At 41.7% G+C, this 18,393-nt stretch overlaps 1 protein-coding gene across 1 annotated transcript in view; it reads right to left on the reverse strand.

Moving 5' to 3' along the window:
• The window catches only part of LOC126298257 (uncharacterized), a 151,808-nt gene extending 134,080 nt beyond the window's left edge, over positions 1 to 17,728 (reverse strand). The window contains exon 1 of the mRNA XM_049989559.1: positions 17,342 to 17,728. Coding sequence (XP_049845516.1) covers positions 17,342 to 17,728 — 387 coding nt within the window. The remainder of the gene's footprint in view (positions 1 to 17,341) is intronic.
• Positions 17,729 to 18,393: the final 665 nt, after the last annotated feature.

The raw sequence follows: 18,393 nt of genomic DNA on the forward strand, positions 1-18,393 counted from the left end.
GCTTCCTGTGGTTGACGGCAAGGGTCCCTGCCTGGCGCAATTAGCGCACTCTTTCGAGATCGCGATAACACAGTAACAAAAGGCGTTTTGAGATCTCTGGTTCTAGAGGTGCAATTCATAGTCAAAAGCACGGCACTGCATCTTCCAGAGCAAGCCTGTTCAGACCGAGCACGAGCGCGCTCGCTCGCTACTTGGGTCGTGAGCGCTCGCGATAAAATGTTTATCATTTAGCGCGGGAGAAGCGCAAACTGTGCGCTGCCTTCAAACGAATCACCGTGTGTTACGTCCGCCTCAGACGCAATCGTATATACTCGTACGTAATGGCACAGTGCTTAAAGTGGACAGTAGTTCTTATAAATCGATGAAAAGCAACATCATGGCCGCGACAGTAACTTCGAAAAGGTCAGACACACCGATATCGGATTACGAGACATCAGTGCAGGATGGGTAGCTGCACTTATAAGTTATAGGCCTAAACTGTGCCAGGCAGTTTCGTGATAAACTTCGTCATTAAATGAGTCTTGCAGACTCCTATAAAAATTTTCATCATAAATTTCCATGACTTCACACTCAGCTGCGATTATGGCGATGTCTTAAGCAGCTAGTTCGGCGGCTCAAACGCAATGGAAATATCTTAGACCTTGTATCTACAAATAGGCCGGACCTTATCGGCAATGTCAGTATAGAAAAGGGGATTAGCGATCATGATGTCAGTATAGTAACTGTGTTACGAAAGTTAATAAATCAGCCAAAAAGGCTAGGAGAATGTTTCTGCTGCGTAGAGCATTTAATCAGTTGTTAGCATCTCACTTAGACAGTGAACTGACATCACTTGGTTCCAGTAACACGGATGTAGAGGAATTATGGACAAAGTTTAAGGAGATTGTAAATCGTGGTCTGGAGAGTTATGTACCCAGTACGTGGGTAAAGGATGGGAAAAAGCCACCATCGTTTAATAACAAAATTCGGAAGATGCTGAGAAAGCAGAGGCTCTTGCACTCTGGGTTGAAAAGAGAACGCACAAATGACGACAAGCGATGTTTAGTTGAGATTCGTGCGTCTGCGAAAAGATCTATGCGCGAATCATACATCAATTACCACCGTCTCACCTTAGCAAAAGATCTGGCAGAGAACCGAGAAAATTCTGGTCCTTTGTAAAACCGATATGCGGGCAGGTCTAACGCTTCCATTCAGTCCCTTATTGACCAGTCTGGTGTGGCAGTTCCCATTTCGGTTTTACAAAGAGTACTTCACGGCATTGGCTCCTTACCTAGACTGCATTTATCGTGAATCTCGCCCACTACAAAGTCCCAGGTGGCTGGAAAAAAAGCACAAGTGACTCCAGTATATAAGAAGGGTAAAAGAACGGACGCGCAAAATTACAGACCAACATCGCTAACTTCGGTTTGTTGCAGAAGCCTTGAAGATATTCTCACTTCGAATATATTAAACTTTCTTGAGACTGAGAAGCTTATGTCCACGAATCAGCATGGTTTTAGAAACCTCGCTCGTGCGAAACTCGGCTTGCCCCTTTCTCACATGGTATAATGCGAACAATAGATGAAGGGCAACAGGCAGATTCCATACTTCTAGATTTTCGGAAAGCATTAGACACGGTGCCCCACTGCAGGCTGTCAACGAAGGTACGAGCATACGGAATACGTTCACAGACAGATATGTGCGTGGTTCGAAGACTTCTTAAGTAATAGAACCCGGTATGTTTTCCCCGACGGCGATTGTTCATCAGAGACAAGAGTATCTTCAGAAGTGCCCCAGGACCGCTGTTGTTCGCTTTATGTATAAATGATTTGGTGGACCGGGTGGGCAGCAGTCTGCGGTTGTTTGCTGATGATGTGTGGTGTACGGTGAGGTGTCGAAGTTGAGAGACTGTAGGAATATACAAGATGACAGACAAAATTTCTAGTTTGTGTGATGAATGGCAGCAATCTCTAAATGTGGAATAAGGTAAGTAATGCTGATGAGCGGCAAGAACAAATCTGTGATGTTCAGATACTGTATTGCTAGTGTCCTACTTGACACAGTCAAGTCATTTAAATATTTGTGCGTAACGTTGCAAAACGATATGAAATGCACCGAGCATGTGTGAACCGTGGTAGGCAAAGCGAATGGTCGGCTTAGTTTTATTGGGAGAATTTTAGGAAAGAGTGGTTCACCTCTAAAGGAAACCGCATGTAGGACGCCGTTGCGACCTGTTCTTGAGTGCTACCCGAGTGTTTGGGATCTGTATCAGGTCAGATTGAAGAAAGACATCTATGCAATTCAGAGGCCGGCTGCTACATTTGTTACCGGTAGGTTCGAACAACATGTAAGTGTTACGAAGATGCTTCGGGAACTCAGATGGGAATCCCTGGATGGAAGGCGACGTTCTTTTCGACAAACAGTACTTACTTACTTACTTACTTACTTACTCACTGGTCATACCGGACTCGAGAGTCCATTACCGCAGCAACATATTTTCGCCATCTGTCCCTGTCTTGGGCTATTTCCTTCCATTCCCCTTCAATACCTAGGCTCCTCAAATCAGCCTTCACATTGTCCTCCCATCTACGCCTCGGTCTCCCCACAGGACGTTTTCCCTCTAAGTTTCCTACCAGTACTCTGCGCGCTGCCCTGCCCTCATCCATTCGAGCTACGTGACCCGCCCATCGCAGCCTACGTGATTGAATAATACTGATTATGTCAGGGCTTGAACAGAGTTTGTGAACCTCTTCGTTATGCATTTTTCGCCACTCTCCGCTAATGTCATCCCTTCTTGCTCCGAAAATATTCCTCAAAATTTTGTTTTTAAATACTCGAAACGGCTTTTCATTTTGCACAGGGAGAGACCAAGTCTCACACCCATACAGCATAACTGGTAGAATAATAGTTTTGTATATTCTAATCTTTAAATTCCTAGACAATATCAGTGATGAAAGTAATCTATTCAGTGAGAAGTAGCACGCATTTCCCGCCCGTAATCTCTTCTTCCGTCCGGATTCAATCTCATTTCTCGAAGTGATGTCCACGCCTAGATACTTAAATGTCTTCACTTTTTCAAACTGCATGTCTCCAACTCTTAACATTTCCTGATCTTCTGCTGTTGGCATTCTAGTAGTAACCAGGTATTTAATTTTGTCTTCACGTATCCTCAGACCTACATCTTCACTAGCCTTGATTAACGCAATCGCATTTGCTGTTACAGATTCTTTCCTATCGCTAATGACGTTTAGATGATCTGCATACCCTAATATCTTAATATTTCCATTTAACTCCACACCCTATGAATTATCTGCTGCCATTCGTACAATATATTCTAGGACTACATTAAAAAGTAGCGGAGACAGGGCATATCCCTGCTTAAGTCCGTTCTTTATTACAAATTCTTCTGACTCCAATTTCCCCACGCGTACTCTACCTTTTGTGTTTTTCAAACTCGCTTCTATAAGTCTAACATACTTCTTTGGTATTCCAAGTTCCAAAAGAATTCTGTATAATTTTGATTGCAATACTGAATCATACGCTTTTGTAAAATCTATGAAAAGATTATGAACTGGTTTATTGTATGCCCATTTCTTTTCCACAATTTGACGCAGGGCGAATATTTGGTCTATAGTTGATCTGTTCCTCCGAAAGCCGGCTTGGTAATCCCCCACAATTTCATCTGCATATGGTGTAAGCCTGTTTAGCAGAATATTCGAGAAAATTTTGGAACATACTGGTAATAGCGATATCCCTCTATAATTACTAAAATCCATTTTGTCGCCCTTCTTAAAAATTGGGATCAGAATCGACTCCTGCCACTCTTCAGGTATCATTTCTGAGTTCCATACTTCAGTTATCACTTTGTGAACTACTTCCACCAATTTCTGTCCCCCATTTTAACTAATTCTGCAGTTATGCAATCTGATCCTGGTGCTTTATGGTTTTTCAATTTGTTGATTGCATCTTTTACTTACTTTAACGTTGGCTCAGGTATCTGAGGTTCTGCTGTATTTATTTCATACGCCTGTTCATTTCCTGCTTGCTGGTGTACATTTAATAGATGCTCAAAATGCGCCCTCCATTTATTTAATATAGCACTGGGGTCTGTCAGTATTCCCCCAGCATCCCCTCGAAGTGCATTTGTCCTGGCCCTGAAGCCCTTCCTATACCCATTTATGTCTAGATAAATTTCCCTAATGTTTTTTGTTTTACTGCTTGTTTCCATTTTTGTAATTTGATTGTTCAAATAATCTCTCTTCTTTGCCCGTAGCCTACGACCAACTTCCCTTCTCAAGTTCAAGAACTCCTCTCGTTTTCTGTCTCCATTCTATCCCAATCTAATCGCGCTTTTCTCCTTTCCTCTACCAATTTCTTGCATTCCTCATCAAACCACGGTTTCCTCCTGCTCTTCTTAATTGTACCTATTGTGACCTTCGCTGCCTCTTTGATATTATTCCTCACAGTGATCTACTGTTTATTTACATCCTCGTCTTGATCTTCGTGTGTCCTGAGAGCATCAAACCTATTTGAAATTTCTATCATGTACCTTCTTCTAAAATTTTCATCATTTAGCGTGTCAGTGTCGAATGTAACAAGATCTGCATTGTGACACCTCGATGTTGCTCTATATAGCCGTTGGTGAACTTTGGCAACTATGAGAAAATGATGAGAATCGCAGTCTGCTCCCCTGAAAGTCCTAACATTTTCTATACTAGTGAGCCATCTCCGATCTACAAGAAAATGATCAATTTGGTTTCGGGTGTGTCCATCCGGAGAGACCCAAGTTGCTTTATGAATGTCCTTCCTTTTGAAATATGTGCTCTCAACAATCATGTCTTTTGAAACAGCAAAATTAACCACCCTTGTGCCATTATCATTCGAAGTGTTATGCAAACTTTCTTTCCTAATTGTAGGCCGGAATGCTTCCTCCTTCTCTATCTTCACATTAAAATCACCTATGATTAATTTTGTATCATACGAGGAGAACTTATCCCACAGTTGATCTAGTTCTTCATAAAAGCCGTCTTTAACAACCTCTTCAGTGTCCTCAGTTGGTGCGTGTACATTAATTACTACTAGTCTATTCCACCTGCCGGGCAACACTATAACTGATAGTCAGTCACTAATGAACCTTATATCTCTGATTGCGTGAAGCACTTTTCTCTGTACTGCGAAACCCGTTCCGAAACTGCGAGCTTCCGCACCTCCATAGAAAAATGTATAGTTACCGCTTGTTATGCTACCCTCCCCCTGCCACCGAGTTTCTTGAATATTAGAGAACCGGCATTTGAATCTGACTGCCACACAATTCTACTGTCGCCAACATACAGGGTGGCAATTATTGAACTCTATGAAATATAATGGTCGTAACATCAGAACGGCTTGCGTTAGGACGTTCAAACTGCACGGTTGGCCGAGGAGCATGATGGGCATTAGTATGTACTGTATGATTTGGTTTAGCGACGAAGCCCACTTTCATTTGGATTGGTTCGTCAATAAGGAAAATTGGCGCATTTACGGGACCGAGAACCCACATTTCGCGATCGAGAAGTCTCTTCACCCTCAACGGGTGACCGTGTGGTGTGCAGTGTCCAGTCACGGAATAATCCGTGCGATATTCCTTGATGGCATGGTGACTACCGAACGGTACGTGAAGGTTTTGGAAGATGATTTCATCCCCACTACGCAAAGTGACCCTGATTTCCACAAGATGAGGTTCATGCAAGACGGGCTCGAAGCAGGAGAGTATTTGATGTCCTGGAGAAGCACTTTGGGGACTTCATTCTGGCTCTGGGATACCCAGAGGCCACTGGCATGGGCGTCTATTGGCCGCCATATTCTCCCGATCTGAACACATGTCATTCCTTTTTGTAGGGCTGTATTAAAGACAAGGTGTACAGAAATAACCCTAAAACCATTGCTGAGCTGAAAACAGCCATTCAGGATGTCATCGACAGCATCGATGTTCCGATACTTCAGCGGGTCATACAGAATTTCGCTATTCGTATGCGCCACATCGTCGCCAATGATGGCAGGCGTATCTAAAATGTCATAACCTAAATCCGAATACCTGTAGTGACGTTGAGATGAGTAAAGTGTGTGCATATTGTAACTAACTTCGTTTTTTTCATATAGTTCAATAGTTGTCAACTGCACATTGCACATAAGGACCACGAAGATAAGATACGAGAAATTAGGACTCACACGGGGGCATATAGACTGTCGTTTTTCCCTCGCTCTATTTGAAAGTGGAACAGGAAAGGAAATGACTAGTAGTCGTACAGGATACCCTCCGCCACGCACCGTACGGTGGCTTGCGGAGTATCTATGTAGATATATATGTAGATGTTTGCACCTACATTCTTGTGCGAGGAACTTTTTTACTCGGAAAATGGTAACAAACATTAACGCTTTTTTAAAAAGCAAAATAAACATACTTCGTTGACATCCAGTGGTTTGATGTCCAACGCGTTAATAAAATAGTCGTGAAATGCATCTTGACGTCAATTTAAGCTTCGTTCGAAAACGACATTCATTATAAGGTTGCACCAGTCGTAAAAAGTATTATGCTTCGTAGTTAGCTGCCATATTTTCTTAGCCTCATCAATCAAAAGAAATATAAGTTTCGTTCCATTGTTATTAGTCATCAATGCAACAGTCTTAGGAAATCAAACTGCCACGAAAGGCATTAATTAGTCACAGCGAAGAGGTACCTATTCGTAGAACAAACATTAGCTGTCGCAGAACAGATTCTCTGACTATACATTGTCGCGTCGAGCCACCATGTTCCCATTCGTCTTCCCCTTCCGTCTCCTCCCCTCGCATTCCACTCCAATACCCGCCCACTGCCGAATCGTGAGCGCGGGCCAGCTAGAACCAGCAGACTGGTGAGCCCAAATGGCACACCGATCTAACACTGTACCATTGGTCTCGAAGGTCGCCTAATCTCACTCTACGTGATTTTCTTGGTTCGTAGGGGTGGGGGGAGGGGGAGGCGTGGGAGGGGGTTTGTGAAAGACTCCGTCTGTTTGCCTCCCCTTCCAACAATTTTGGCCGCGTAGCAACAATAACGAATGCAGTAACCCTATAGATGTTCGCAAAATTGCAGAACGAGTTTGACTATTATCTGGATGTTCGTCGTGCGTCCGTTAGCGAGCAAACTGAACATTTGTAAAAAGAAGATGAAAAATTTGATCATGGACGTTGTAGAAAGTACCGCAATGTCACATGTGCATGCACGTAAAAGATACACTCTTGTAAAATCAAATGGTTTTTTCAAAATAAAATCTTTGTAGCCGTATGGGTATGTTAACATTTCTTCTTTGATGTAGAAGATGTACTCTTGTGACATCGAATGAATTATTTTAAACACCCTATAGTTGAAGAGGAGCATTTAAATATTGAAGATGGAAGTACATAAAGGAAGGAACAACATAAATATCAGGAAGTTGCACAGCCAGCAGTGAAAGAGACTGTAGATGCAATCAAAATACTAAAAAATAACAGGTCTCCAGGGAGAGATGGAATAACAGCTGAACTACTTAAGGGAGGAGACAATTGCGTAACAAGTATACAAATTCACGACAAATATTTAGAGTGAAGAAAGAATGCCATCTGAGCGGAAAGAAGCGGTTACAGCACCGATTCATAAAAAGGGCAGTGCAGAAATATAGAGACATCTCATTAATTAACACAGCCTACGAATTGTTCTTCAACATTCTCCAGAGAAGACTGTGACCATATTTAAAAGAGATAATAGATGAGAAGCAAGTGGTATTTATGAAGAATCACTTATCAGATATTAGTACTGAACGTAACCATATCAAAATATTGAGACTACAACAAACGATGGCAATGTTGTCTGTTGATTTTAAGAAAGGCTACGATGGCATAAACAGAGAAAAATTCTGTGAGAAAATACAGAAGTTTAGAATACCAAAGAAAATTACAAATCCTTAAGATACGCCAGAAGGCTCAAATTGGATAGTGAAAATGAATGGAGAATAATCCGTGAATTTTGACATAAGAACAAGAGTCAGGCAAGGAAATAGAATATCACTACTCTTGTTCAGTGTAATAATACAGGCAGCACTAGATCTAAAAGTGAAGCAGAGGAGGGAATTAGCAAAAGAATAAAAATGAATGTACTGGCTTTTGTGGATGATGTAGCATTATTTGATGAAAATCTAGATGACATGAAAATACCGGTAAGAAAGCTATTCCAGAACCAAAAAAGTTGGATTAAAGATAAATGACAAGAAAACAAAATTCATGAAGATAGAAAGAAATTATAAGACAAAATCGCGGGAGACCAAACCATGTGTTTGAAGAAGCAGAAGAACTTCAATATCTGGGGGTAGGAGTAAATAACAGAAATTATGAGAAACAAGAAGTAGAAGAGAGGATAAAAGCGACATGCAGAACATCATATTCACTCATTGAATTACTAGCATCCAAAATTTTATCAACACGAACTAAAATTAGGATATAAGAAACCATAATCAGATCAGTATTACCGAATGGGGCAGAAATATGGAGAATAGATAAGTATACAGAGAAAAAGATAAAGGTTTCCGTAAATATTTGAATCAATTTATGAGGGAGGAGAAAGGCGAATAAGAAGAAACGGGAGGCTCAGGGACATGTATAAGGAATTAAACACTGTAGCAGGAGCCACAATAAGGAAGCGGAGATGGGCCGGGCACGTCTATAGAAGAGAAATGTCGGAGGAGAAACTCGAAGGACGAAGATCTGTAGACAGACAGAGAGTAAGATAGAAAGACCGGGTGGCGAAGGATCTTCAGATACTTGGAACAAGGGAAGAAGATGCCAAGGACAGAACTCTATGGAGAGGGCTTCTTGACAAAGCCAAAAACCAAGTGCGGTTTGTGAGGCTAGCAGAGTAAGAGTAAGTAAAAGTAAGTAGTTGAACAGAATAGACACTAGATTATTTGACCAGTGCTGCGAAAACTGGGCTTATCTGAGTTCTGCTTTGGTAACGGAATCTAGCGAAAGTCCTTACGTAATTCTTGCCTGGAGAAGTGGTTATTTCGGGACTTTTATGTAAAGAATACGAAGATAAATTTTAAAAACTCTTCCGTCATAATATCCGTTAACGTGTTGAGCACTGGCTTACGATCTCTTCGTGGGGATAAGTCTAATAGTGATTTTTATGTAATGATGTACAAAGATGTTGGCAGGATGAACATAAGAAATGCAGATGTCTTCGTCACAAGGCTTGCACGTTGCGCTCGTGGTCTCGGCAGCCTAACGGAAGTCTGCCCGCATTCCCCCTCCCAGCTTCTCACGGTCTGTCTGCTCTTTCTCTGCCGAACTCGTTCATCGAGCATCAGTTGTGCCGACTGCATTTCATTAGTAACCACCAGTAAACCGTCGATTCAAATGTCTCATTACAATGAGTTATGTGTTAAATATTTGACATCAAGCATGTAAGCGAGAAAAGTTTAGAAAAAGTATGTGATTAAGCTAAATGGTTGTCGGAAGCCGCTTAATGCTCTCATTATGAAACACAGGATGTATGTACAGTGGGTTCGGAAATTCCAGTTACAAACATATAGAACTTGTAGAGGGGAGTGAGTAGGCTACACAATATTTTGAATAGGAACCCATGTCCGGAAACGTACTGTTTCCGTTCTACGACTGTTTCAGTTCAGATGTGTAACGCGTCCACGTCTACTGAAGGACAGAGAAAAGTACCAGATATGCTTGTCCTGGTATGCAATAGAGTAGACAGGATGATGTGTACTACGTCACCTGATGTCACTTAACGTCTGCCTTGCTACGACACACTAGTAGAGACAGAAGAATATCTGATGGCACGAGTTCGGGCCGCTGGACTAGAAGCTGAAGAGACACCAGGCGGGATGGAAAGTGTGTATCAAAACTCGCATAGTAGGTATAATTTATGTAACAACGTTGGTGGTCGCTACATCGAGCCGCTGTTGTAATGCATTAGTACTGCTCTGTACGTGCGGTATGCTCTGTTCTCTTTTGTTTATCAAATAATGTGAACACGTAACGTTTAAATGTTAATACAAACAAATAAACGTAAGCGACAAATGGATGTTTCGTTATGTTTCCTTCCGAACTGTTACCTAATGCCGCGCGGGATTAGCCGAGAGGTCTTGGGCGCTGCAGTCATGGACTGTGCGGCTAGTCCCGGCGGAGGTTCGAGTCTTCCCTCGGGCATGTTTGTGTGTGTGTGTGTGTGTGTGTGTGTGTGTGTGTGTGTGTTTGTCCTTAGGATAATATAGGTTAAGCAGTGTGTAAGCTTAGGGACTGATGACCTTAGCAGTTAAGTCCTATAAGATTGCACACATATTTGTATTTTTTTATTTTTATTTTTTTTTATTACCTAATAACTGTACTGTGTCACGCCCAATTCAGTTCCTCAAGCAGCAGTGGATAAGTTAACCATCTGAACTGAAGCCGTCGTAGAAAGGAAAAGGTACGTATCTAGACATGGGTTCCTATTCAAAATATTTTGTACTTACTCCCCTCGACAAGCCCCAGAAGTCTGTAACGGTAATTTCCGGACACTTTGTAGTATAGGTAATTTGCGCTCCATTTTAAGCAAGAGTAAGATTTCACACATCTCAGTGTTTATGACGTCGTACCTCCTAAACTGTGTCGTTCTATGATATATGTAGATATTGTCTGCGAAGTGTGTTGTGCATAGAATTAGTAGTAAAGAAGTAATAAATTAAAACATCAAGCCTCATGCTGAAATCTTACTGCACGAACAGCGAAAATGCAGTAGGCGATAACATTTTTTAAGTTTTATAAAAGTTTAAAATAAAGTGTAAGGCTTGTTGGAAATTACCAAGTGCTCTCATTCTCAAACACTGGATAATAAAGTCCAGGTATTTGTGCGCCGTCAGCTGTGCTACCTCAAGAAAGGCATACATTTTCTAATTGTAACACTTGTCTTATTGTGTTAAACTTTTACCTAAGACTATACCTCTTAATGAGTAGATTATGACAACATTTTCTATTTTTGAATTCGGCCAATAATTACGCGAATTAATGAAAACTACGTTTTTGGTGCCCCTGAAAGCCAAGAGATAGGCAACCTGCAACTGTTATTAGGTTCCGGGATAGTCGCTTATAGATCATACGGTAAAAGTTGTCAAGTTACGTCCAGAAAAATCCAGAAGCCATTTAGCATCTCTAAATAGTTACTTAATAATGGTATTGTAGTACAGTGATTTCGAGACATGGTGCAATTACATATACGAAAATGAGCTATTGCAGCCTGTTGCACAATTTTCCTGTGCTTTCAGAGATCTACAGAATGCCCGACCATGCCAGTTAGGTAGTACTGTGTCGCGTTCTGCTTAGAAGAGAGTATGAAAAATGGAACATAGTGTGTAATGTTTATAGTCCGTACTATTCTCTTGACGCTCTGGTCATATTCCATCTACATCCATACTCCGCAAGCATCTGACGGTGTGTGGCGGAGGGTACTTTGAGTACCTCCATCGGTTCTCCCTTCTATTCCAGTCTTGTATTGTTCGTGGAAAGAAAGATTGTCGGTATGCCTCTATGTGGGCTCTAATCTCTTTCATTTTATCCTCATGGTCTCTTCGCGAGATATACGTAGGAGGAGCAATATACTGCTTGACTCCTCGGCGAAGCATGTTCTCGAAACTTCAACAAAAGCCCGTACCGAGCTACTGAGCGTCTCTCCTGCAGAGTCTTCCACTGGAGTTTATCTGTCATCTCCGTAACGCTTATGCGATTACTGAATGATCCTGTAACGAAGCGCGCAGCTCTCCGTTACATCTTCTCTATCTCTTCTATCAATACTCTCTGGTACAGATCCCATACCGGTGAGCAGTATTCAAGCAGTGGGCGAACAAGTGTACTGTAACCTACTTCTGGCCGAGCGGTTCTAGGCGCTTCAATCTGGAACCGCGCGACTGCTACGGTCGCAGGTTCGAACCCTGCCTCGGACATGGATATATGTGATGTCCTTACGTTAGTTAGGTTTAAGTAGTTCTAAGTTATAGAGGACTGATGACCTCAGCTGTTTAGTCCCATAGTGCTCAGAGCCATTTTTGTAACCTACTTCCTTTGTTTTCGGACTGCATTTCCTTAGGAGTCTTCCAATGAATCTCAGTCTGGCATCCGCCTTACCGATGATCAACTTTATATGATCATTCCATTTTAAATCACTCCTAATGCCTACTCCCAGATAATTTATGGAATTAACTGCTTCCAGTTGCTGGCCTGCTATATTGTAGCTAAATGATAAAGGATCTTTCATTCTATGTATTCGCAGCACATTACACTTGTCTACATTTAGATTCAATTGCCATTCCCTGCACCGTAAGTCAATTCGTTGCAGATCCTCCTGCATTTCAGTACAATTTTCCATTGTTACAACCTGTCGATATACCACAGCATCATCCGCAAAAAGCCTCAGTGAATTACCGATGTTATGCACAAGGCCATTTATATATATTGTGAGTAGCAACGGTCCTACGACACTCCCCTGCGGCACACCTGAAATTACTCTTACTTCGGAAGACTTCTGTCCACTGAGAATGACATGCTGCGTTCTGTTACCTAGGAACTCTTCAATCCAATCACACAATTGGTCTGATAGTCCATATGCTCTTACTTTGTTCATTAAACGACTGTGGGGAACTGTATCGAACGCCTTGCGGAAGTCAAAAACACGGCATCTACCTGGGAACCCGTGTCTATGGCCCTCTGAGTCTTGTGGACGAATGACGCGAGCTGGGTTTCACATGATCGTGTTTTTCGAAACCCATGCTGATTCCTACTCAATAGATCTCCATTCCGAGTACTTAACAACGGAACAGTTGTCTTTCCAGGCAAACACTTTGCTTCTGTTGCACTGTACTTCTTTGTTATTCGATAAAGAGATATCTATCTGACAGTTATTAGTGATTTAAATTTTAAGACAAAACCGCTTTTTTGTATTTAAAATAGTCAACAAGCAGTAAATAATGTCATATCGCCCCGCGTACCTATTAAATAGCGTGGCAGCTCCCCCGTAGCTAATGAATGCCACACATGCAGTGCAGCTAACAAAACTCACACACTTTTCAGCAGCCCTTGACAACTATTAGTAATATTGTTGCTTTCGTCAAGGAGTCACAACGTCTCCACAGTTCTCCCTCATAAAGTACGAAGTTTCCGAACAGTTTCCTCTAACACGAGTGCATAGTGCAGCAGTTCCATTGCGTACTTAATGAATGATGTCTACAGCTCATGTCATTGGTACGTGGTAGGTGCCAGTTTAACACACAAAGCGCAGCAAAAACAGACGGAGATGGTTTTCGGTGGGGAAGTAGGGGCAAGAGCGGAGCAGAAGGCAGCGGAAGAGACACGTTTCTGCCGACAGCATGGTCGGCCTGATTTACGGCCAGCCGTAGAGCAAATGTGCGCCATTACGCACATCTGCAACGCATAGCGACAGGAAACTGCGTTTAAGATGGCAACTGAGAGAAATGCGGCCCACAAAAGGACAGCGCACGTCGGCTGCAGCTGGTCAGCGCGTTACAGCCCTGGGCGTGTTACAGTTATGTGAACAAGCTAATCGTCTCACATGCTTACTTGCTTCACAGTTCACCCATTTTAAACAATATAACAATATCTACATCCATCAAAGTTCTTCTGGTGAAAAGGTAAAGGTTGTTGGTTGGGAGGCAATGAGGGCAGGCTCAGTCGCCTAATTGAAAAGTTCTTTTCTTTTCTTAGCGCAGAATGGCACCTTTCCTTCGCGAAGTGAGAGTTGTGTGTTTTAAATGTATCTGATGAATGTAGGTGACTGCAATGAGTTTGCGTAGTGTTGTGTCATGTCTGAGTTGGTTGTTGATGACAGAAGTGAGGGGGTGAAACCCAGTGCCAGCTCAAAGTCTTATTCCTCTCTAACAGCTGCACCAAGGGGGATGAAAGCTTAACGTGCCTATGCGACAAACGGATCACCATCAGCAGTCACACATACCCTCACTTCATGAGACACTGAGGAGAGGTTTGCAATTTAATCCAGGACATTGGAGTCACGTCTGGTGATCAAGAACATTACGCCACCACCTCTCGTTCCCTTTTCCGTAAAGGTAAAGACAAAGCAGCCTACAGCACTTGGGTACCCAGGCGGTTACCCATCCAATTGCTGGTCACGGCCGACGTTGCTGAAGTTTGACGAGGCAATACCGTTGCTATTCTTCTGGTTATGAGACATAACGCATCGACATCTATATTATACGAATCACTAGGGCACAGGTTACTCTGCATTGTACCGTTTATTTCTGTTTTATACCATTCCGAATACAGCACAATCAGCAAGTTCAAAGATGAGAAATTAAAACTTTGAACTTAGCCGGTAACATTGCAATTTTGACAGAGAGGGCAAAGAGGCTGGAACAACAGTTGAAAGGAATGAATAGTGTCTTCATAAGAGATTATAAGATGAACACCAAAACTTTAAAAGAAAAATAACAGAATTAGTCGAATTACATCCAGCAATTCTGATAGAATTAGACTGGGGAACAAGACACTAAAAGCTGTGAATGAGTTTTGCTGTTTGTGGAGCAAACTAACTGACGATGGTCGATATAGAGAGGATATAAATTGCAGACTGGCAATAACAAGAAAACCATTTCTGCGACTGATGACCATAGATGTTAAGTCCCATAGTGCTCAGAGCCATTTGAACCATTTCTGAAAAACAGAAATTAATTACCATCGAATATAAATTTAAATGCACAGAAGTCTTTTCTTGAGACATTTATCTGGAGCCTAGGCTTGAACTAAAGTGAAATGTGGACGGCAAACAGACGAATGCTGATGGGTAGGTCGATTAACTAATGTGGAGGCTATGAATCGCATTGGCAAATAAAGAAATTTATAACTTTATAAATGTTCGTATAATAATTTATTATTTTAAGATTGCTTAATTAGTACAATCATTTACATTACTAATTTCAGCATACTATTACGATCTTCAGTTCTGATAATTAATCCACAAACAGTTCCGTGACTACTGTAGTTATGTGAGTACTGAACATCACGAAAATGGTATAAAATACGTATATCAATAAAATGTGCATAATAGCATCACAGGCTAAAAGAATTTCTGCAGATGCCAATATTGTGGTGATACCACTAATGTGAATATTTGTTTAAATTAGGCAATTCTGACATAATTAATTATTAGTTGTGGCAATTTGACTAACGGAACTATCAGTTTCGGTAAACTTTTTCATAATGTCGTTCTCAAAAGGTTTGGTTGCGCGTTATTTGTAATGATATTAATGGACTCTTTCCACGCTTCGGCGGGTTTGTTAACAAGGAAACTTTTCTGTGAAACAGAACAAGAACCACAGCAGACATTCACAATATGAAAACGATGGTATATCCTATATTTAGGGGTGGCATCTGTGTTTTATAGATCAAGTAGTGTAAGTTATTTCATGTGGCTGTTCTCTGTACTTTAAGAGAACAATAAAGTACTTTATTTCACATAGTTTGAGTTTTTTCTAGGATTCATTTTACGTAAATCATTAAAAGACCGCGAAAGTCAACAGTAATTTTGCATAGAACGTGTCGGTTGAGTAAGTGAGTACTCGTCTTTTAAAGCAACATAATCTCAGATGTTCATGTTGTCAACAAATTTAAAAAGCAGTGTCGAATTTGACAATTTGGTTAATATACTTCCAAATTTAAAGCTGTAAAAAATCATTTTAAATATGTATGATCTTCACGGACAAATTGCATTTAAAAAAATATTCCATTAAATAAGGAGTTGTGGAGGTTTTGTACAATCATCCACTGCAGAAAAATGGCAAAAAATGTTTAATACGACAAATGATGACTTTACTAATTTGTACAAATTAATTTCATGTCTACTGTCTATTCCTGTCACTTCAGAATTCACAGAGACAGGTTTCCTGTGATGAATATTCTGTGGCAAGACGAAAGAAAGGAAGAGTCTCCGAATATGACAAAAAATGACTTATTTACTTATTTTAATTTAAAAGTAGAATGCACAGATTCCGTGAAGTTGTTTAGCAATGAAAATGTTGCTAAAAGACAAAAATATTTTAAACACAATAATTAATTGAAATAAATAATTATTTTGAGGCATTGTATATTGTACCTTTTCTCCCTAATGTTAACAATCAGTGTACTTTATTTGGTCAAAAATGGGTGGCTACATGTATTATGCAATGTTCGTCGGAAGTCTTTTCCTAATATTCGGTCGACACAATGGGGAAAAGTACCATAGCTGACATTCACAGCATACAAATTTGAATGTGTCTAGCGATATATGACCAAAACGCATTAATCCTCGTTTACAATGTTGTGATGACAGACAGATTCGCAGCGTAGCCCGAAGTTTATGTTAGCCTGAAAGGTGATATTTTGGTTGTAAGTTGGCGAAGACAAAGAAGGTTGTGGTAACAGACTGACTTGTTGCGTCGCCTAATGCTTACTTTCGCGCCATATTTAAATGCTCTTTGCCAAATTTGAGGCCCTTTTCATCATAAGAATTAAACAGAAAGATAAGTTCAGAAAACTTATAGCAAATACTGGACAAGTCTCCGACGACTATTTTCATGCATATTAAGTACACAAACTATTAAAAATGCACGAAGCCCGGGGATAGGGTAACTTTTATCTTTTTTGTTAATTTTATCTTTTTTTTTTTTTAAAGTGATTGATGGTAAATGGTATTTCACATTTTCTCCGTGTGTTCTGCTTTGCTACAGTTTATATTCCTATAATAAAAGACACAATTATATACGTCTATGAGACACGACACCTCAAAGGGATTTTCTTGCCAAAAAATATTCTGAGCCATTTTTCAGACTGATATTAGTTGAAATCGCAAGTGTGACCAGCACATCATCCCTGTGACGTACTAAGCCTTTTTTAAAATGCCAATATATTTCTCGTAAGTGGTTTGTGTTAAAGATTATTTCAAATTTTCATCAGGTGTCTTGGTTGACTACAGTTCAATTCATAACAATTTATGTCATAAATATACTTAGTCTCCAAATCACAAGACAAAGACATATTGGCCTGTTACAAAAGAAACTGCTGTATTTCAGTGACAAGCGTCACAGCGGACTTTTCACGTCGAAAGCTAGTTCGAACGAGTGCCCGGTCTCATAGCTGTATTTAAATGCTGGTGCATCAGATGAAACCAACTCGAGACGCGGTAAAACGTTATTTGCAATGGCTGAAGAGGTCAGTTGCCACCGAGAAGTGAAAAGATCGCATAAGGAGCCCGGCTGGCAGAGTGACGGAGCAGAAGGAAGACCGTTACGAGCGATGTGCGAGAGAGATGGTTTGTACTCACGGAGCGCAGCGTGAGATGAAGCGCGAGAGCGGCAGAAGCGAGCCCGGCGAGCAGCAACGCTGTGGAGGCGGCGTGCAGCGAAGAGGCGGCGGGGGCGGCGACGGGGGCGGCAGAGACGCCTTGTCCGGGGGCGGTGGCACAGCGCGTGTAGCGGGCTGGCGCGGGCGCTGGCGCCACGGAGCAGTGCAGCGCGCGGGGCATGCCGGCCGACTGCGAACTGCGGCCGCACAGCTGCCGCCGCCAACCGCCACGGCGGCCCACCTGGCCTGCACAGCTGCCGGACCCCTCCAGCGCCCCACCATGCCATCTCTCGTCTCGTCCTAACTGCCACCGCACACCCAAAACTAACGAGTACCGACGCTTCGGGCCGTCACGGATTGCCAACATGCTTCCGATGTCCGCCTTCTTCTTTCACCTTCTTTTACGTATGACATCGTAACCATATTCCCGGGAGTCGAAGTTGGGACTAATTTTATAACTGCTCACTGCCCGGAATAAAACAATGCTCTGTACACGCATGTCCATACGGTGCCTCTTTCCTCGTGCGCATTCGAAGATGCACAGAAATTAAAGGACATGCCGAAAGAAATTGTGGAAAGAACGCATGCAAAGATCCGTGAAGCTGTTTAGCAATGACAACTACTTGTCAAATGTTGCTAAAAGACAAAAAATATTTTTAAATACAATAATTAACCGTAATAAATAATTATTTTGAGGCATTGTATACTGTACCTTCGCCCGCATCTCGTGATCGTGTGGTAGCGTTCTCGCTTCCTGTGCCCGGATTCCCGGGTTCGATGCCCGGCGGGGTCAGGGATTTTCTCTGCCTCGTGATGGCTGGGTGTTGTGTGATGTCCTTAGGTTAGTTAGGTTTAAGTAGTTCGAAGTTCTACGGGACTGATGACCACAGCAGTTAAGTCCCATAGTGCTCAGAGCCATTTGAACCATTTTTTTTATACTGTACCTTTTCTCCCTAATGTTAACAATCATTGTACTTTATTTGGTCAAAACAGGGTGGCTACATGTATTATGCAATGTTCGTCGGAAGTCTA

This window comes from Schistocerca gregaria, chromosome X (assembly GCF_023897955.1).
Source record: "Schistocerca gregaria isolate iqSchGreg1 chromosome X, iqSchGreg1.2, whole genome shotgun sequence".
Classification (NCBI taxonomy): Eukaryota; Metazoa; Arthropoda; class Insecta; order Orthoptera; family Acrididae; genus Schistocerca; species Schistocerca gregaria.